At 38.0% G+C, this 17259-nt stretch overlaps 1 protein-coding gene across 2 annotated transcripts in view; it reads left to right on the forward strand.

Annotated features, from left to right (window-relative positions):
* Positions 1-17259, forward strand: part of DMXL2 (Dmx like 2) — a 116290-nt gene that overhangs the window by 92465 nt on the left and 6566 nt on the right. The window contains exons 31-41 of one of the 2 annotated variants that reach the window (XM_054041058.1): positions 893-978; positions 1450-1651; positions 6578-6695; positions 7535-7597; positions 7999-8085; positions 8188-8309; positions 9639-9777; positions 10479-10539; positions 10668-10795; positions 15896-15973; positions 16664-16755. In XM_054041058.1, the coding sequence (XP_053897033.1) occupies positions 893-978; positions 1450-1651; positions 6578-6695; positions 7535-7597; positions 7999-8085; positions 8188-8309; positions 9639-9777; positions 10479-10539; positions 10668-10795; positions 15896-15973; positions 16664-16755 (1176 nt within the window). The remainder of the gene's footprint in view (positions 1-892; positions 979-1449; positions 1652-6577; positions 6696-7534; positions 7598-7998; positions 8086-8187; positions 8310-9638; positions 9778-10478; positions 10540-10667; positions 10796-15895; positions 15974-16663; positions 16756-17259) is intronic. The other variant, XM_054041059.1, reaches the window with a different exon arrangement.

The raw sequence follows: 17259 nt of genomic DNA on the forward strand, positions 1-17259 counted from the left end.
GAATAATCTGAATTACTGACACTGATGTGCAAAAAGGAAAGAATTCACCTTGACTTTCAGTTCTGATTGAGTTTGCAAGTAAAGTAGCTAAGTTTTTTTTTTCCCTTCTGCATTCACCTGAGCAAATAAACTGGGCAAACTTGATTTCAGTCATTGAGACACAACGAACATCCCTTGATGCCAGATTTAGTGTTACTTTTCAGAGTAGAGACCAATTTTAAGTGTAATTTGAATTTTCTATGTTAATTTCCTTTTTTGTGTGGGTTAGAAAAAACACTTTTTAAAAAGTGTCACCAGCATAGGATGGCATAAATGAATGAGTCACATCTATTATGAGAGTTGATGAAAATAAAATGTCTTCCATCTACATTGTATCAAGTCTTTTCAAATCCAGTAGACTATAAATGGAACTATTGCATTGTACTATATGAGTGTGGAAAAAAGCTTTGATTTATACCATACCAATGATTCCTTTCCATTCATTTTGAGGTCATGGAAAGTTCTTAATGTGGACTTTCATTGGCATTGCCATTAGATTATTATTTGATTCCTGACTTTACATATGTTTCCCTCTTACACACCCAGGGAGCTATGTCCAGGTGCCCTCTGCTAGAGGGAAGAGGATGATCTGGGGTTTGGAAAAGAGGGAGGGGAATCTTCTGGGCTCCAAGGAGAGTGACTTAACATGTTTAAGATATAAAAATCTTACCTTGCATTGCAGTAGGGGGTTCCTATTGACCCTCAAAACTCACTAAGTAAGCACTATTTGTTGTTTGTTATAAATGCTTTTCTCATATATCTACATGGTTTGGTGAGAGAAACTAAATTGTGTCCTGCAGATAACTGAATTTAAATTGTACTTTACAAAATGAAAACTGTTCTTTTTCTACAGCTGGGCTCTTATACATTTGGCAATAGTAAAACTAGCTCTGTACAACATAAAGAACTTTTTTCCCATTGCTGGTTTGGAATTCTTTGGTGAGTTAAATTCTGACTTCTATTTTACCTTGCTCTATATACGAGTTAGAGAAGTATTGGCATTTATATATGAAAAGTTGTTTTGCACAATTGCTAACAGATGGAATTGTGTGTTTTATTTCAGGTTTTTTAAATGCACCCATCCAATATTTTTTTTATCCTTTTCTGTAAGTTCTATGGAAGCACGCGCGCACACACACACACACACACACACACACACACCTTCCCTATGCTTATTAAACGTAAGCATGTCCTTTACTATGTCCGACTATGGTTGTGGATTTTTGTTTTGCTTTTAGTTTTACTTAGTGGTTTTAGGTATCTGGATAGATTCTGCCCTGGGCTGTTACTATCCAAAAAAGAAAAAAATTCTTCATAATATTGTCTCTGGCCTTTACTGCAGGATTCATTTATTGCTATTAATAGTATAGGGGTTTTATATTGGTTTTAAACCTTTGTGTTCCACTTTAGATCTGCCTGTAACATCACCATTGGGTATTGCTGTGATTAAAAATTTGGAAAACTGGGAACAGATCCTTCAAGAAAGAGTGGATCAGTTTGAAGGCCCACCACCGAACTACATCAATACCTATCCCAGTGACCTTGGAGTGGGAGCTGGGTCAGCTGTTCTCCGCAACAAAGCAATGCTTGAACCTGAAAACACACCATTCAAGTAAGAAAAGCTTTCAGGAAACGGCTATCCAGACTTTATTATAACTTGACAAATGCACCTTTTGGGCAGAAACAGTCAAATTATCTAGTGGATTTTTTAGTTAAAAGAAAATGGTGAGGTGTCTAAGCCAAATAAAACCTAACCTACCAGTGGCTTTACAGTTGTACCTTAATGAATGCAGCATAATACAGTGCCTATTTTTACTGATGATTATGTTTAATTATTACAAATACTATCTTTAAAAGGACAAAATTAACTTAAATTTATTAGTGCCAGTTAATGAGAAGGAAAGGGGAAAAAATAAGGAAAGGTTGGGATGCGGGAAGAGAATTGAAGTCCCTTTGAACTGTTAGTGCTTACTTAAGGCTTAGATCTTGCTAACACTTTGGTGGAACTAGTCATGTGCTTAAAATTAAGCTAGTTAAATAAGTGTTTGCAGGATCTGGGCCTAAATTAATGAACTCGAGAGTTTGAGAAGTTTGCAGAACTGACATATGGTTTATCCACTCATCTGCCCATGATTTGCACAGTTGATGCTGCTACAGGTTTTTGTTCCCAGTTCATTCTGGCAGTTCATTTTATTTTTTACCCTATTTTTTCAAAAATGAATTGCAATAGTAACTTTCATTTTCAGTCTGGGAAATATTGTATACACTTCCAGGCTAGAGTCACAAAGAAACGTATATACAGTGATGCTGAGCATTGCCATGCAGAAGTTGTAGGTGCCTAGAAAATCACTGGGCTTCACAAACCCTGAGTTCAGTGCTTAGGCTCCCTACACAATGAATGGGGAGATAGCAGTGCCTCAGAATGGGATTCATAAAAGCGAGCACACTAGGTGGCTCCTTGCCTATGCTACCCAATGGGAGATGCCAAACCAAAGGGTGCGTGCTAAGCCTTGCCCTTCTCGAAGATAGGTGCCTACATTGAGGCAGGCTCCCTCAGCTTGGTTCTCGGCTGCCAGCCCTCCCTTGGCATTAGGCAACTGCACTGTTTTAGCAAGAAGCCAGGGGGCGAGAGAAAATGGAAGGCTCTCCCCCGTAACTTGTAGGCCAGTAGTTAAGGTATCCTACATCCCAAGTGAGTACCCTAGTTCAAGTCCATGCTGCATCTGAGGAGGAGAGAGGATTTGAACTGCCAGTTAATCATCTGTGGATGATAATAATAATAAAAAAAAGTCATTGAGCAGGGGAACTGGATCCTGGGTCTCTCAACTCTCAGGTGAGTGCTCCAACCACCAAGCTATAAAGCCATTCATGCTTATGCGCACTCTGTCACTAGGCCAATGATTCTTTCGCTGTTTATCCAAAGTGGAACAGCTTCAGCAAAGACTGAGGGAACCCCACATCAGAATATCCCAGAACCCAGTACCTAAATGGTTCGGGGCAGTTGAGCAGTGGTTTTGTAAACTCCTGATTCTGAGATTTAGGTGCTTTTAAGTGGTATTCACGTGCTTAAATCCTTTTATTAATCTTTGGATAACTTCTTCCCACAGTTTTACTTGCATTTTTATTCTACACATAATGTTTGTCTGCTTTTTCATGCACCATTTAGTAGAACAATTGTGTAGTTGATACTGCTACAGATTTTTGTTCACAATTTCCTTTCTACTGTTACAAACATGCATTAAGCAACACTTGCAATGCTTCACATTTTTGAACATTTCATTTCAGTTCTTATGTGATCTAATTAAACCCTTATAGACTAGCACCAGACCCACCAATTTGGTCAACTTAATGTACCTTCTCTACACACATGCTCATTTGAAGGCTTATTATGTGTACTTTAAGACAAAGTTTGATGTGGAACTGTCAAGTGGTGCCATTACCATAGAAATGGGGATAAACAGTGATACCATCAACATGATAAATTGACCACTAGGAAATATTTGCATTCATGTCTGTTAGTTTAATACATTTCTGTTTCTTATTTCAAGACATAAAATTGGATTTCTTTGTGACCTGAAAGCATCACAACAATAATTTTGTACACGTCACTAAAATGTAATAGCACTGATGACACTTCTAGTCAACACAGTTATCATAGTCTTGTTCATCATTATGATCTCAGTCGAGAATGTGTGGGTTACCAGTCTTCATTGCCTTGACACGCACATAATTCTGTGCAGGGAAGATTGTTCAGTGACCCCTACTGGAACAGGCACAAAAAAGGTCTTGTAGAAGTTCAGACGACACTGGGTGCCCTTGAAAAATAAAACAAGTAGTTCATCATGCACAGTTTTACCTCCATATTAAAATAGTGATCAATATCCTGTTTACCTATGAGTGAAGACATCCAAATCTTTGTTTCCAAAATGCTCTTTTGACATGCTCTTCAAAACTGGAATGAACACACCTCCCTGGAGTCTTTCTACTTCAGTTTTTGCAGCACTAGTGATGAATTCCCCCAGCTCATCAAAATTGATGCAGAATCCATGAAGGTGTAGTATGTCAACTAAATTGTGAGACACAAGGTATAGCTGTACAGCAAAGCTTATGTGTGGTGGTATGATCATTTTGGAATGGTTTAATACTATTCACTCCACAATTGAGAGGCACCTTCTTTGAATATGTTCTGAATGATGATACAATTCAGCCAGCAATGAGTATGCTTCTTTATGTATCAAGGAAAAAACTCCTGCACCATTTAGGGCACCAAAGTAGCTGACCTCTGTAAACTACAATCACCTTGCTTTGGATAATAATCTGAGGCTTTTATTTTGGCAAAGGATTGAAGCGGCATTATACAAAATCACTTGTTCATTTGAAAGCAGTTCATCAGGCTCACTCAAGAGAAGTAGATCCACAAAACATTTAGATCACTTAAATTCCTACTACAGATTACTAGCAGTTTGGATAGCGTCAGCTATTGTTATTGCACTGCATAAACAATGGTAGGCTTTCCTTGTCCATGCTGTGCATGGAATGAAATTGCAGAACCGTAGTGTTTTTCTAATCTTGCCAGAAATAGTTTATAGTTTCTACATCTGATGTAAGTAGAGCTTTATGTCTTTGCATTAGGTCATTGTCTCTTCAATCAGCTGATAAAATGCAATGTCGTAAGGTGACTGTTGCAGTGTAAATTGCTTTAAAATTCATTTTACTCAAGTAGGAAGAAAGGTATGTTGAATGATAAACTTCATCCTTAGCAATCAAGTCTTTCACAGATATTCTGCACAACATGTCATCTCCTTGAAGTGCTGCCTCATTTAGATTGGTTGCTCTCTCAAATGTTTCTATTTTATGAAGTTTCTAGTCTCATGTTTTTTCTCAAGCAAACAATATCAATGGGACCAGTCTCTAGAAGATGTGCTTGCTCTGGTAGCTATAGCAGGTGAACATGATGCACTTTGATCAGATTCAGCATCTGTTTTCTTTCCTGGGTTCAGTACAACTGACATGTCCAAAATTCAACTTGTGTATTTCTGGAAGCAATCCCTGTGATAGAGTATTGGTGACCCCTTTTCTAAAATAGAAAACTCATCCAGTAGCTGCCAATATAATTAATCTCTCCTGGCTTCTGCTGCCAACATCACAGAATTCTGTCCAGCACCAGTAGTTTTTGGACAGTTTTGCTTTCTTTTGATTTTCTTGACACAAACACATTTTTCATAGTTTGGGAAGAGTCTTTTTTTCTTTGATGTAAGCTTTAAGGGGCTTGTATCCTCCATGTCTTCACATACTGTAACTTCCATAGTAATGGTAAAATTCCCAAAGTATATTGTTAGCATTACCACCACCACTTTTCAGTTTATACAAGTATCTAGACTTGTGCGGAAATAGATATGAATTAGATCTATACATTGGCAATTTTGAGACTGTTTTTGTTTATTGAGCACTTTGATTGCTTGAACCCCCAATATGAAACTGTGTACTGCCATCTCTAATACGAATACTGACCTTGCGTAGGGTCACTGAATTAAAAAGCTAGTTTCTACAATATAGCAGAGGCTAGTACTACATGCATAGGCAATTACAAATTAAAACCTTCTACCAGACAGATGCTACATTATATATTCAGAAGCTTACAAATGAACCAGCATTACATTAGTAAGCCACGTATAAAAATATCAATTACAACTTGTGAGATACTTTGACAATTAAGAATATGCAATATGAAAACATTTCATGTTAGTATATTGCAAAGTATTGATATTTGCCATTTTTGTCACATGCTAAATAGCTTAATCATTTCTGAAAAAAATACTTGCTCATGAAAAACCAATAAAAATGTTATTGCCATTTGATAGCTTTGACCAGTAAACACCATATTAAGGTGTTGAAATTAGCTTAAATAGTAAAAACTGTAGTCATAGTAATTTGCAGTGTTTATGGAACTGCAAAAAAACCCTCATTTTGGGTACTGTAGTTTCACAGGCTTATGTACAGTCTTACAGCACCACTTGACAGCTCCACAGCATACCTCATCTAAATGTACATAAAATAAGGTTTCAAATGATATATGATGTGTGTGCGTGCGCAGAGGGTGGGTACATTACACTCCAAAAATATGGCCCGTTTTGGAGAATTGCCAAATGCCTTTTGAATATTAGCAGAAAAATGTAAAAGCATTTTACATGGTTTATTTGCGTCATCCTGATGCCATAATTGTAATATGAGAGTAACTTCAGCACAATCTAAATATATTAGTGTTTGTGAATCAAGGAAACAAGTTGTGGACCACAATCCTTTTGAATTCAGTAACTCTGTGTAATGTGGTATCACAGAGGAAGTCCAAGAAAGCTTTTATTCCTTATGACGTCTCTTGGACAGAACACAGAGCATACAAATCCATCATTTTGTTTCACACTGAATTGCATCTAAAATGATTTGGAGACTCTTCTCATTTCTTTGTCCACATTTAACTGTATTATGACAATGATGAATTTTATATTGAAAATTATGTGTAAAACATTTTTTCTTTCAGATCAAGGGATTATTCAGCACTTCCAGTTAAAAGACTATGGCATTTTCTTGTGAAACAAGAACTTCTTCAGGAGACCTTCATAAGATATATATTCACTAAGAAAAGAAAGCAAAGTGAGGTAAACAAAACTAATAATTAAGAGGCTTTTTTACATTTCCTCAATCTTTAAGTGTCTCCATTCTAATTTTGTTTTAATATTTTCATTTTGGTTGGCATTTGTTTCCTATTTTTCACTTCAGCGGTGTTTTAAAATCAACATGATAGCATGCTGTTTAATAAAGTACATATCAAACTAAAATGTGTATTCTTAGACAAGGCATAGCTGAGTTTACAAAGCAGTATATATATTTAAAAATATTTTATATTGGATAATGGTCATAAATTAATTGAATATTCTTGAATCTCTATGGCTTGTCATATATAATATATTGAAATGAGCAATTACTTTATTTAAATATATGTATATATGCATGTGTAATATATACATATTATATATAGTGATATATAATATTTTTTTTTACTATCATAATTACAACTTAAATGAGTTGTAATTAAATTTAAACTTTGATGTGTAACAAACGGGAAACAAGCGTACTACTTACTATCTTAAAACTTCCTGTAAGTATGAAGTTTGTGTGTGTGTTGCTCCTTCTTTTATTTACTATGTCATACATTTTTTAAAAGAAAAGGATATCTAAATTTTATTTGCGAGTCTAATAAAATTGTGGGATAAGTACTTTTTATACCATACATTTTGTGTTCATCTAGGAGGCATTACATTTTAAGTGAGTTTGTTTAGATTCCTGTCTTAGTTTGTGCCTTTTATAAAAAATTACGAACATTTGTCATCATTTACTGAGAGGGGTGGCCTTTTAAATCTAGTTTGGAATGTTTCATTCTTTTTTTATATTTGTTTGTGCATGTGTTTTGTGTTTGTGACTGTGTGGTGTTATGTAGTCTGTAGAAGATCGTGTGGAGCAGGTCAAACAAAACTGCGTAGCAGAAGATCACAAAAACAAGGTAGTATCCGTTCTCCCAAACCTTTAGCACATTCTTAAAAGTTCTGTGGGACTGGCTTTTCTTTTCTAATATGACTGACAGAAGCTAAATGTTCTATGTAGTCTCTGTGTGGCAGACTCTTAATCAGTGCGTTTACTTTGGATGTCCTATGATTGGGATAAGTGAACACCTTGTAAAATTGTGTTACTCACACAACTTGTGGGTTTTTTTTAAACTTTCAAATATACAATTTTTGGCTTTTAGAACACCAGTGAGTGCAAAAAGTCTGAAGTTTAGCTTCCTAACAAATGCTGAGGCCACTGAACTTTTCTTGCATGAATTTCTATAGATTTTGCAGACTGTCCATACCACCACAAAAAATAGTTATACACCAATTAAAATTACGTGTAAATGTTTTGTAGGTTGAAGCAGATCTCGGCTACCCAGGGGGAAAAGCAAAAATAATTCATAAAGAGTCTGATATGATAATGGCATTTGCAGTTAATAAGGTAAAAGCCTTATTAAAAGTTATTACTAACTGCGTTATAAACTGTTGTGTTTGTGTTGCTCTAAGATCTTAATTAAAACTATTGTATGTTATCTGTTTGCAGGCAAACAGCAGTGAAATTGTTTTAGCATCTACACATGATGTGCAAGAACTTGATGTTTCAGCTCTATTGGCTGCTCAGTCATTTATATGGATTGGGGAAGAATATGACAGAGAATCTAAAAGGTTAGTTTTTCTTTCTTTGCAATGACTTTCTTTAAGGTGACTTTTTACGTTGAAAGTACAGACAAGTGCAGACAGTTCACATTTTTGTTGTTAATAATAAAACATATACACTCTTCTTCCATAGATCTCAAAGCACTTTTCAAAAGCAGCTAAGTTATCATTATCCTCATTTTACAGATGGGGAAATGGAAGCACAAAGTTTTGAGTGACTTGCCCAAGGTCACAGTTTGTTCACAACAGGTCAGCAGCAGGCCTGCCAACAGGGGCAAAGGGGGCAGGCAATTTAAAATGCCCCAGGGCCTGCAGCGGCCGGAAGCCCCGGGCCCTTTTAAATCGCCCGGGCAGGCAGCAGGGCTTCTAGGCGCATGCTACTGCTCTGGTCCCCACACTTTGGGGGGGCCTAGGGGCCAGCGCGATTGGCCAGCCAGTCGGTCCTGTGACAGATGCATCACGTCCGCCCCAGGCCCTGCACCCCCGTAGGGACAGCGCTGGCTGCTGTCGTCAGGCCTGTCACAGTGTCAAGATTAACTGCACCTTTGGACTTCCCCACTCTTGGTCTTCCTGGAGGGCACCCACTTACAATTTCAGGTCCCGTCTGTCACATCTCCACATAGTGGTGACCTACATCTCTCCCCCTCCAAACAGAGTATTTAGGCTTGCAGTCCCTTGTGGCTTGTGATTTCCCCAGCAGGTCTGACTAGGGTCCAGCATCTATGGTTAACTTTTTTCCAGGGGTTACAATGGTGTACACCAAGTACCAACCATCCTTAAAGCAAAATACATTTATTTTTAGGGTAAAAGTCTTAGAGAAAACATCTAAACACAATAAATTCCTATACACGTGCTAAATGCTTACCAACGGTCACTCATCAGGCCTTGGGGGTCTTAGTAAGCTGAAGTCCTTCCAACTCTTTGGGGCCCCCTCTGGACGAAGGTCTGTCCATTTGCTGAATCAAAATGAAGGCCCTATGACAATTTAAACTCAGCCTTTTTACACCAAAAGGCTTTCTTTGACTGCTGGTCTCTGAAAATCCCATTTGAACCAGTATATGCAAGCCTCTCTGCATGAGTTTGCAATCTGAACGATTAATCACCACCTCCCTCCCCACCACCACCTACAGACACTGTGGTAGCCCTCCCCTCTGGAGTTGCATACAGTCCCTGGCCCACAATGATACATAAGCCATTCATAAGCTTAATGTAATATGATCTCCAAAGACATAGTATGCAGTTGCAATCTGTCACAGCCACTATTACTTAAAAAAAAAAAAAAAATGAACAGCGAAATGTAACAGTAATAAAAAGCGTTACACTGGTATCTTTTTACAGTTCAGATGACCTTGACTTTCGTGGTTCTACCACAACACTCACTCAGTCAACTGCACCATCATTTGGAGTGAATCAGATGCAGCCATCTTCACCTATGCCATGGTTAGGTAGTGGACAAACTAGCACTGGAGCTGGTGTGGTATGCAGTTTGTTTGGTTTTGTTTGCTATTTATATAGTTAATACAAAGATCTACACTCAGAAGCATGCTTTCATTTTATTACATTGGATGGTCATAGGATAACCATCAGCTGGCAAAAAACGCCAAATTAAATACTCTTTTACATGAATAATTTTGGATTGGCATACCTATAACTAACTTGTTTTATCAGTCAATGAATAGTATAAACTATGTTCCCAACACTTATTAGAAAATAAATGTCCAAAATATTTTTTACACAGTTGATTAATGTACTGTATTCCTAAATGTATTTTGATTGTTTACGTTAATACCGTACCATTGTTATCTTTCTCCATGACAGATTTCTTTTTTTTAAATGCCAGTTGAAAGGTAATCTGTAACTTTTTGTTTCAGACCCCAAATCTGAAAAGCATTTAAGTTGTGTCCTTCAATGGGACATGCCTAAAGTTGAGCACATGCTTAAGTGCTGTCCTGACTAGGAATCCTTTCCTGAATTCAGGCCTTAGTTGTTGTGTTGCAACTAAAAGTAATGGGATCAGAATATGGTTAACAATTAACAATCTATAGGTAGGGGACAAAAAGACAGTTCATTGTGTAGTAATATATACAATATCCTGAGTTCAATTATGTTTTCCAAACTTGTTCAAAAGTAGTTGAGCTTTGAAGTTCACAAATTGAATGATATTTCTTTTATATGAAGCTCATTAAAAGAAATCTGAATAATGTCAAGAGAATGGCTTCACATCCAGTCCATCAGTATTGTAAGTAATTTCTATTTAACAATGTGAATGTGAAAAATGTATTTGTTTTTCAAAACGTAATACAGAATAAATGTTATGATATTTTTGTGTTGGTTAATACATCAACTACATTTTCCTTTTTCCCCCAGATCTCACAGGAGCCCAAGATGGTAGCGTTCGAATGTTTGAATGGACAAGGCCACAGCAACTGATATGCTTCCGACAAGCTGGCAACGCAAGGGTTACTAGAATGTATTTCAATTCCCAGGGCAATAAGGTTAGTCCTCCCAAAATAGGGGTTTTTCCGCCTCTTCTTTTTAAACAAATATTTGATTGTACTGTGGATACCTTAGCCAGTTTTTACCTAGGGGAGCACAAAAATGTCTAGAATGTGTTAAAATGTAGAAGTGATTTGCTTCAACACATATAAAACAAAGAATACAATCTAGCAAACCCAGATCGTTAAAGCTACATGTGGATATTTAAGCTCAGACACTCTTCCAATATACATCTACTGCTCTATTGAATAAGCAACTTTCAATATTCATATTAATAACCATTGTAGAGACTAACTACGTTATGACTTGTCCTAGAAACAGTTATTTCCATGAGTAATCCAACTTTAAGTCAGTGGAGCTGACTGGAGTCAGTAGTCATTTTTTGCAGAAACAGGCCCTTATTTTGATTGCATAAAGCCTCATTTAGCAGGAGCCAGGTTGTCAACCCCTTGCTCTCAGTGGTGAATAATTACTCATCTAAATACGAAAATGAGTAATGGGTTCAACATTTTGATCTTAAATAGGATTTTGATGAAGAGCAACCAACCTAGGAGATGGCCACATTGTTTTGTAGTACTCAATCATTGACAAACATGGAATATTGTGGCAGCATATATCCTCATAGTACTGTGCAGAAACTGGTTGTCCAAAAAAAATTATCTGATTTATACCTCCACTGTAGTCAGTCAAGCTCAATATTGAGGCTATTCCACCCTGCAGTTTAAGTGCAGAGAGATATTAGCACTAGTATTAAAGAGTTCTATTTAGAATCATAAGATATTTTTAGGAGAGTGGCATAAATACAATACAGATTTGTATTTTCTTTTTAAAGTGCACACATTTTGCAAAAGTCTCAGCAGAAAAGCTGTAGTATGATTATAAATATATTCTTGTTATTTCTATGATATAGAGAAGGCAGATGGCTCAAACTTTGAAAATCATCTAGTGCTATCTGGCTGCTTTGTGCTGCTCCACTGGAACAAAGAAGCTGTAAACATCCTTTAGTTCTCCTCCACATAGGGGAATCCTACAATGCACAGAGCCACCATTGTGACACATACTTCACTTCCTGTACTGGTCTGTGGTGTTAGGATGCCTAGCTACCAGAATGGCTCTGTGGGTCCCACGAGCCACCAGATATTACTTAGAGCAGACTTCAGGCTGCTGTAACTTATATTGGTGGACTCAATTCTTGCCCAGACAGCCCAAGAATTAGGAAGCATAACAGTGGTTTTAAACTCTCCTTCTCCGCCACTTCCTTGTCACTCACACTGGTCTTGCACAAAGAGTCTGGACCAAGAAATCTGGCCCTCAGTTTTGAAATAATTATATAATTTCTGGATTTTTCCCCTCATTCTTACTAATAGACATTTTTGTGAAAACTAGGGCCCAGATTCATTGATATTCTCCACTTGCTTTGTAGCATGCTGACAATGTAAAACAGCTGTAAACCACACTTACCTAGCTATTTATTTAAATTAGATTTGCATCTCCAGTGCAAGGTAGCTGTTGTGTGCCAGTGATTCTGGTACATGATTTGTTTCTGAAGCGTTCATCTGCTGTGTCTTGCTGCTTCAAGTCAAAGTGCTTTTGCTGACGTAACCATTACCAGAGCAACTAATTTTTGATCTTTATAGAAGACTTTGAATAAACATTGAGACTGATTCTCCTCTCTGTTTTATCCGTTTCTGCCCGTGTAATGCCATTGATTCCTGTGGAATCATACTGGCATAAAGCTAAAGAAATTAATAGAAATCAGTTCTGTTTATATATCTTATAGCTTCTGTACTTTCTTCCCCTGTGTTTCATAGGTAAGAATAAAAACAGGATTTTATTGAAGAATGGGTCTCCTGTTTGTCCTCACACAAAGAAATAATCCTCTCTTTGTGACATTGCTGTTGATTGTTGTGGAAGAGATGATGTTACAGACAGAGGATTAGTACTTCAGGTAGGGAAAGAACATCAAGAGCAGAGGAACCTCTAGACAGAAGACACATTCTGGTAGAGAAAACAGGAGATATACTGGACTAACAGAACTGGTTTTGAAAGTTTTTCCTGTAAGGTGACAATGATCCTAAGGAATCATTTAACAGAAATTACAAAGTGGTGGTAACTGATTATACACCTAAGTTGAGCTCATCGAGAAAATGTCCCATAAAAATGTTTTGAGATTTCAAAAATTTTCCCACTGTGTATCAGGATAAAACAGACTTTCAACATTTTTCACACACACAAAAAAGTGACACCCAACCCAGAACAGCCAGTAGCCTCATGATTAGGGCACTTGGCGTGGATGTGGGAGACCCAGTTGCAAGTCCCTGCTCTGAATCAGACTTGTCCCAACTTGAACCTGGTCTCCCACAACCCAGGTGAATCTCCTAGACACCATTCTATTGGCTGTTCTGGAGTGGGTGTCTCTCTGGTTCTGACCAGAAATTCCATTCTGGACCTGAGACGCCTTCCCAAAACTGACATGTTCCCGCAAAAAGTATCAACAACTTGGCATTTTCCATTAAAAAAAATAAAACAAATAAAACAAAATCCCATTTAGTCACAGTCAGCTCTACTCTGAAGATAGTTGTGCACTCTTGACTGCCTCATCTGTATGTTCTTCCCACAAATCCATTGCCACTGGGATTACCAATTCCATTGCAAACCTGTAAGCAACTTCAAAAAAGCAGTCGCTCTTTTAAGCCATTGACAGACAGACATTTCCTTCTCTTCATCTCAAAAGTAGAATCATTCTATTCTTCTAAAATTTAATTGGGCTAACATGCAAGATGGCAGCACTCAGTCTTGAACCAGTGACAGATGGTGGCAGATTTTAGGACAAGGGCTATGTGGGTGAATGACCACAATGGTGTCCAGTGTGGAGGTTAGGCTAATGGAGAGAACTGTAGATGTATATTTGGTCCTGGTTGGACAGCTGGAATGGCAGAGGGACAGCTGGAAAGATGTTGATGCTAGTGAATAGTTAGAGCTCCTTCCCCTTAGCCTGGACCAAGTCTGGCCAAAGAATCCCCTGCCTGAAAATGGAACTCACTGGAGTCCCTCCAGCTTGTGTGATCTCCCCACGAGCATAGGGCTAGATTAGAAGTCTTGTGTATCCTGAACAATTTCTTTTGAGCAGCCTCCAAAATTCAGCCATAGTCCTTCATTTATCTGACCCATTTATGTTTATTACACACATCAATTTCTGCCTGTCTCCCCATTCTCAAGTAGGTGGATTCCTCTTCGCCATCGTTTTAATGTAAGGTTTAAAAAAGAGTAAGTGTTCATCCTCTGATTCTTTCCTGCTGGCCATCTTGCAGAAGTGGGATTGATTCAAACTAGAGTAATTGCCATCTGGCATCTCCTGCTCTGCTTCCTGGATGTGCTTAAGGCTTTGAAACACCCACAATACCTAACAAATGTATTAAACCCTCCTGTTCAAAGGAGGAAGATGCTTAGGGTTGAGCCCACTGGAGTCCTGGCTGGCCCCACTGTACAATGAGGAACAGGGGAGGGGATGGGAGAAGGAGAGCAATGTAAATGGAGCTCCCCTGGAGGCAAGTCTGTGAGGGTGGAGAGGCTTCAGAGGATTCAGCTCAGGAGGGAGGGAGTGACTCAGCAGGAAACAGATGCCCAGTTATAAGGAGGAATTTGCCAACCCCTCAGTTTTGTTTCCCTCAATAGCCATATCTTCTGATTTTTCAGGACTGGTTCTGTCTTCACATACACAGTAAAATGTACAAACTAACTTTGTTTGACTTTGATTAACCTTATTACAATCTTAAGGGAATAAAAGTGACTTGCTGTGAGTTAGGGATGTTTTGGCATCCCTCTAAACCAGTTACAGGACAACAAAAAGGGTCATCCCAGAATCCCGGACAATCCCCACATTTAGGGACAGCTGGAAACATTAAACCACATCATGGAACTAACGAAGCCTGACTTTACAGGTACAGGGATTTGAATAGTATCGGTGAAGTGTTTTAAAGAACGTTTAAAATAGGTCTGAAGCACATAGCATATGCAGCGTACCTGAGAGTGGTCTAAAGGTTTAATTGCTACTCATTTGTGTTGATCTGCAGAGCTCCCTGTGGCTTTGCCACACATAATAATACAATGCAGTTATTCCATAATCATTCCTAAGTCATTTTTATAGGCCATCATGTGTGTTTGTTTTTTTAATTAAACTTGTTTCATTAGTGTGTTGGGGTATCAGGTCTAACATAAGCTTAGGTATTTAAAATTAAACATTTAAAAATAAAATAATCTACTTCAAACTTATAGGACAATATTTTCAAAAGCACGCGAGTCCCAGTTTCAAAAGAGGGCTTCATCCTGTAGGAGCATTTCAAAGAGACTTGGGGCTTGCCTGTTGGCGTGTGGCAAGCCGGAGTTTGGACGTACAGAGCTGTAGCCTACTGCGCACTAAATGGCTGTCTGGACCTTGCCACCACACACTAGTAGTTCCATAGAGTGCTTTGGCCAGCACTGGGACTCGAACCAGACTCCCAGTGAATGTGCTAACGACTTGGCGATAGCCTTATTGTCACACTCTCTCTTGCCCAATGAAGATTTAAGTATTTATACAAAGTGGAACAGCTTCAAAAGGAGAGATTGAGGGACAGGTACCCCAGAATATCCTCTAGCTCAGTGGCAGGGCATTCACCTGAGCGATTGGAAATCTGGTTCAAGTCCCTATTTCAAATCAGGCAGAGTGGGGGTTTGAACCTGGATTGGGTGGCGGGGGAAAAAAGCCTGTAGGGTTTAAGCATTGAGCCACTTAGCAGTATGAGGACGTAGTTGGCTTTGTGCATGCTCACTGATGGAAGTTTAGGCACCTGCTGAACAGAGTTTGAGGTTCTAAATTTTGGGCTTAGGCACTTAAATCCTTTTGTGGCTTTAGGCCTAAATGCCCAAGTCACTTTTGAAAATGGAACTTAGACTCTTGAATCACGTAGGTGCCTTTCAGATTTTTACCCATTGTATTTAAATATACATGCAGCTCTTTCAGCTTCTTGTTAAATATCACAAAAGTGATGAAAAGGTAAGACTGACCATTGGAGACCTTTTCAGCGGTTTATAGAATAAATGAAATTTGTTTCTTGCAGTGTGGCGTGGCTGATGGAGAGGGATTTTTAAGTATTTGGCAAGTCAACCAAATTGTATCTAATCCTAAACCATATCTGGTATGTAACAAAATCATTCTTTCTTTTTATAGGAGAAATGTTTAGGAACCAAGACTGAGTCTCTTACTTTACAAAGTTTCAGACAGGTCAAGAGCAGGTTCAGATAATGTGAATTCTCGATTAATGTTTTTCTCTGCTGTGCTAATTGGCAGACTTTTATCAAAGCAAGTATAGCGTTTGATGGACACAGCTTTGAAGAATTCATTTCAGAGTAAATAACAAGCTGTAATGTGATTACAGATATAACCCAAGCATTGTCCTTGAATTTACTCTGAAATCTATCGTAGAGTACATCAAGCTTAAAAAAAAACTTCACTCCTCAATTCTTTGCTGTTAATTATACAGCATACAAAGCTGTATAATTGTGAATTCAAATTGATAAAACATATTGTACTCTGTATTTGTCACAGTTTAATTACATAGTGAATTATTTGGGGATTTTTCTTAAAACTAGAATTTCTAATAAAAATAGTTAAAATAATTAATTTTTGTTCTCTGCACTTTCAGTGTCGCTTCCTATAGGGATTTTAGTAATGAATCAAAGTAAACAGGGTTTGTGTTTAAAGTCCTTGCTTGTGATAGGACATTAGTAGAAATACATATGACTAAATATATTTTAAGTTGTTAGAAACTTTGATGTATAGGTGATAAGATCGCATCTTGGTGATGGTTTTTTGTTTCGTTTTATAGAGTTGGCAGTGTCACAGTAAAACCATAAGTGACTTTGCGTTCATTACCTCTTCGAGTCTAGTGGCTACATCTGGGCAATCCAACGATAACAGGTGTGGTAAAAGAGTATGCAGTCAAAAATAGATTAAAATATCTAGGCTGAGAGGTTAAAGGCTTTCACCAAAGCTACCTGTCGTAACAGATCTTTGGATCTTGAAGCCAGAATTTTGAAGCCCAATGTTCTAAAAGCTGTTGAATTCCCCTACCAGCTGTATGTGCATGGCTGCCTGCTTGTGTGTCACTCCTTTGCTTACTTTCTTTCTGCAGACTAGTTCCCCATATTCTGTTGGCTTCTCAAAGCTCCTTATCGCTAAGTGCTAAATTGTCCTTTTCCCCCCTTTATTTAATTAAATACATATTATTAAGGTTGACTTCCTGGAATCAAGGGTTTTTGACTGAGCACCTCTTTGTTTTATTATCTCTTCTGGTTTTAAAATTATTTCACTTTGGTAGTGTTCTTCATTTCCTATGTGGCTGTCTTTATTATTACTCAGTGGTTTCCAGACATCCCAACTGCAACTCGTTCTGATGGGTACATTTGTACTGGGTTGGGGAGG

The sequence above is a fragment of the Malaclemys terrapin genome, chromosome 10 (genome assembly GCF_027887155.1).
Source record: "Malaclemys terrapin pileata isolate rMalTer1 chromosome 10, rMalTer1.hap1, whole genome shotgun sequence".
Lineage (NCBI taxonomy): Eukaryota > Metazoa > Chordata > Testudines > Emydidae > Malaclemys > Malaclemys terrapin.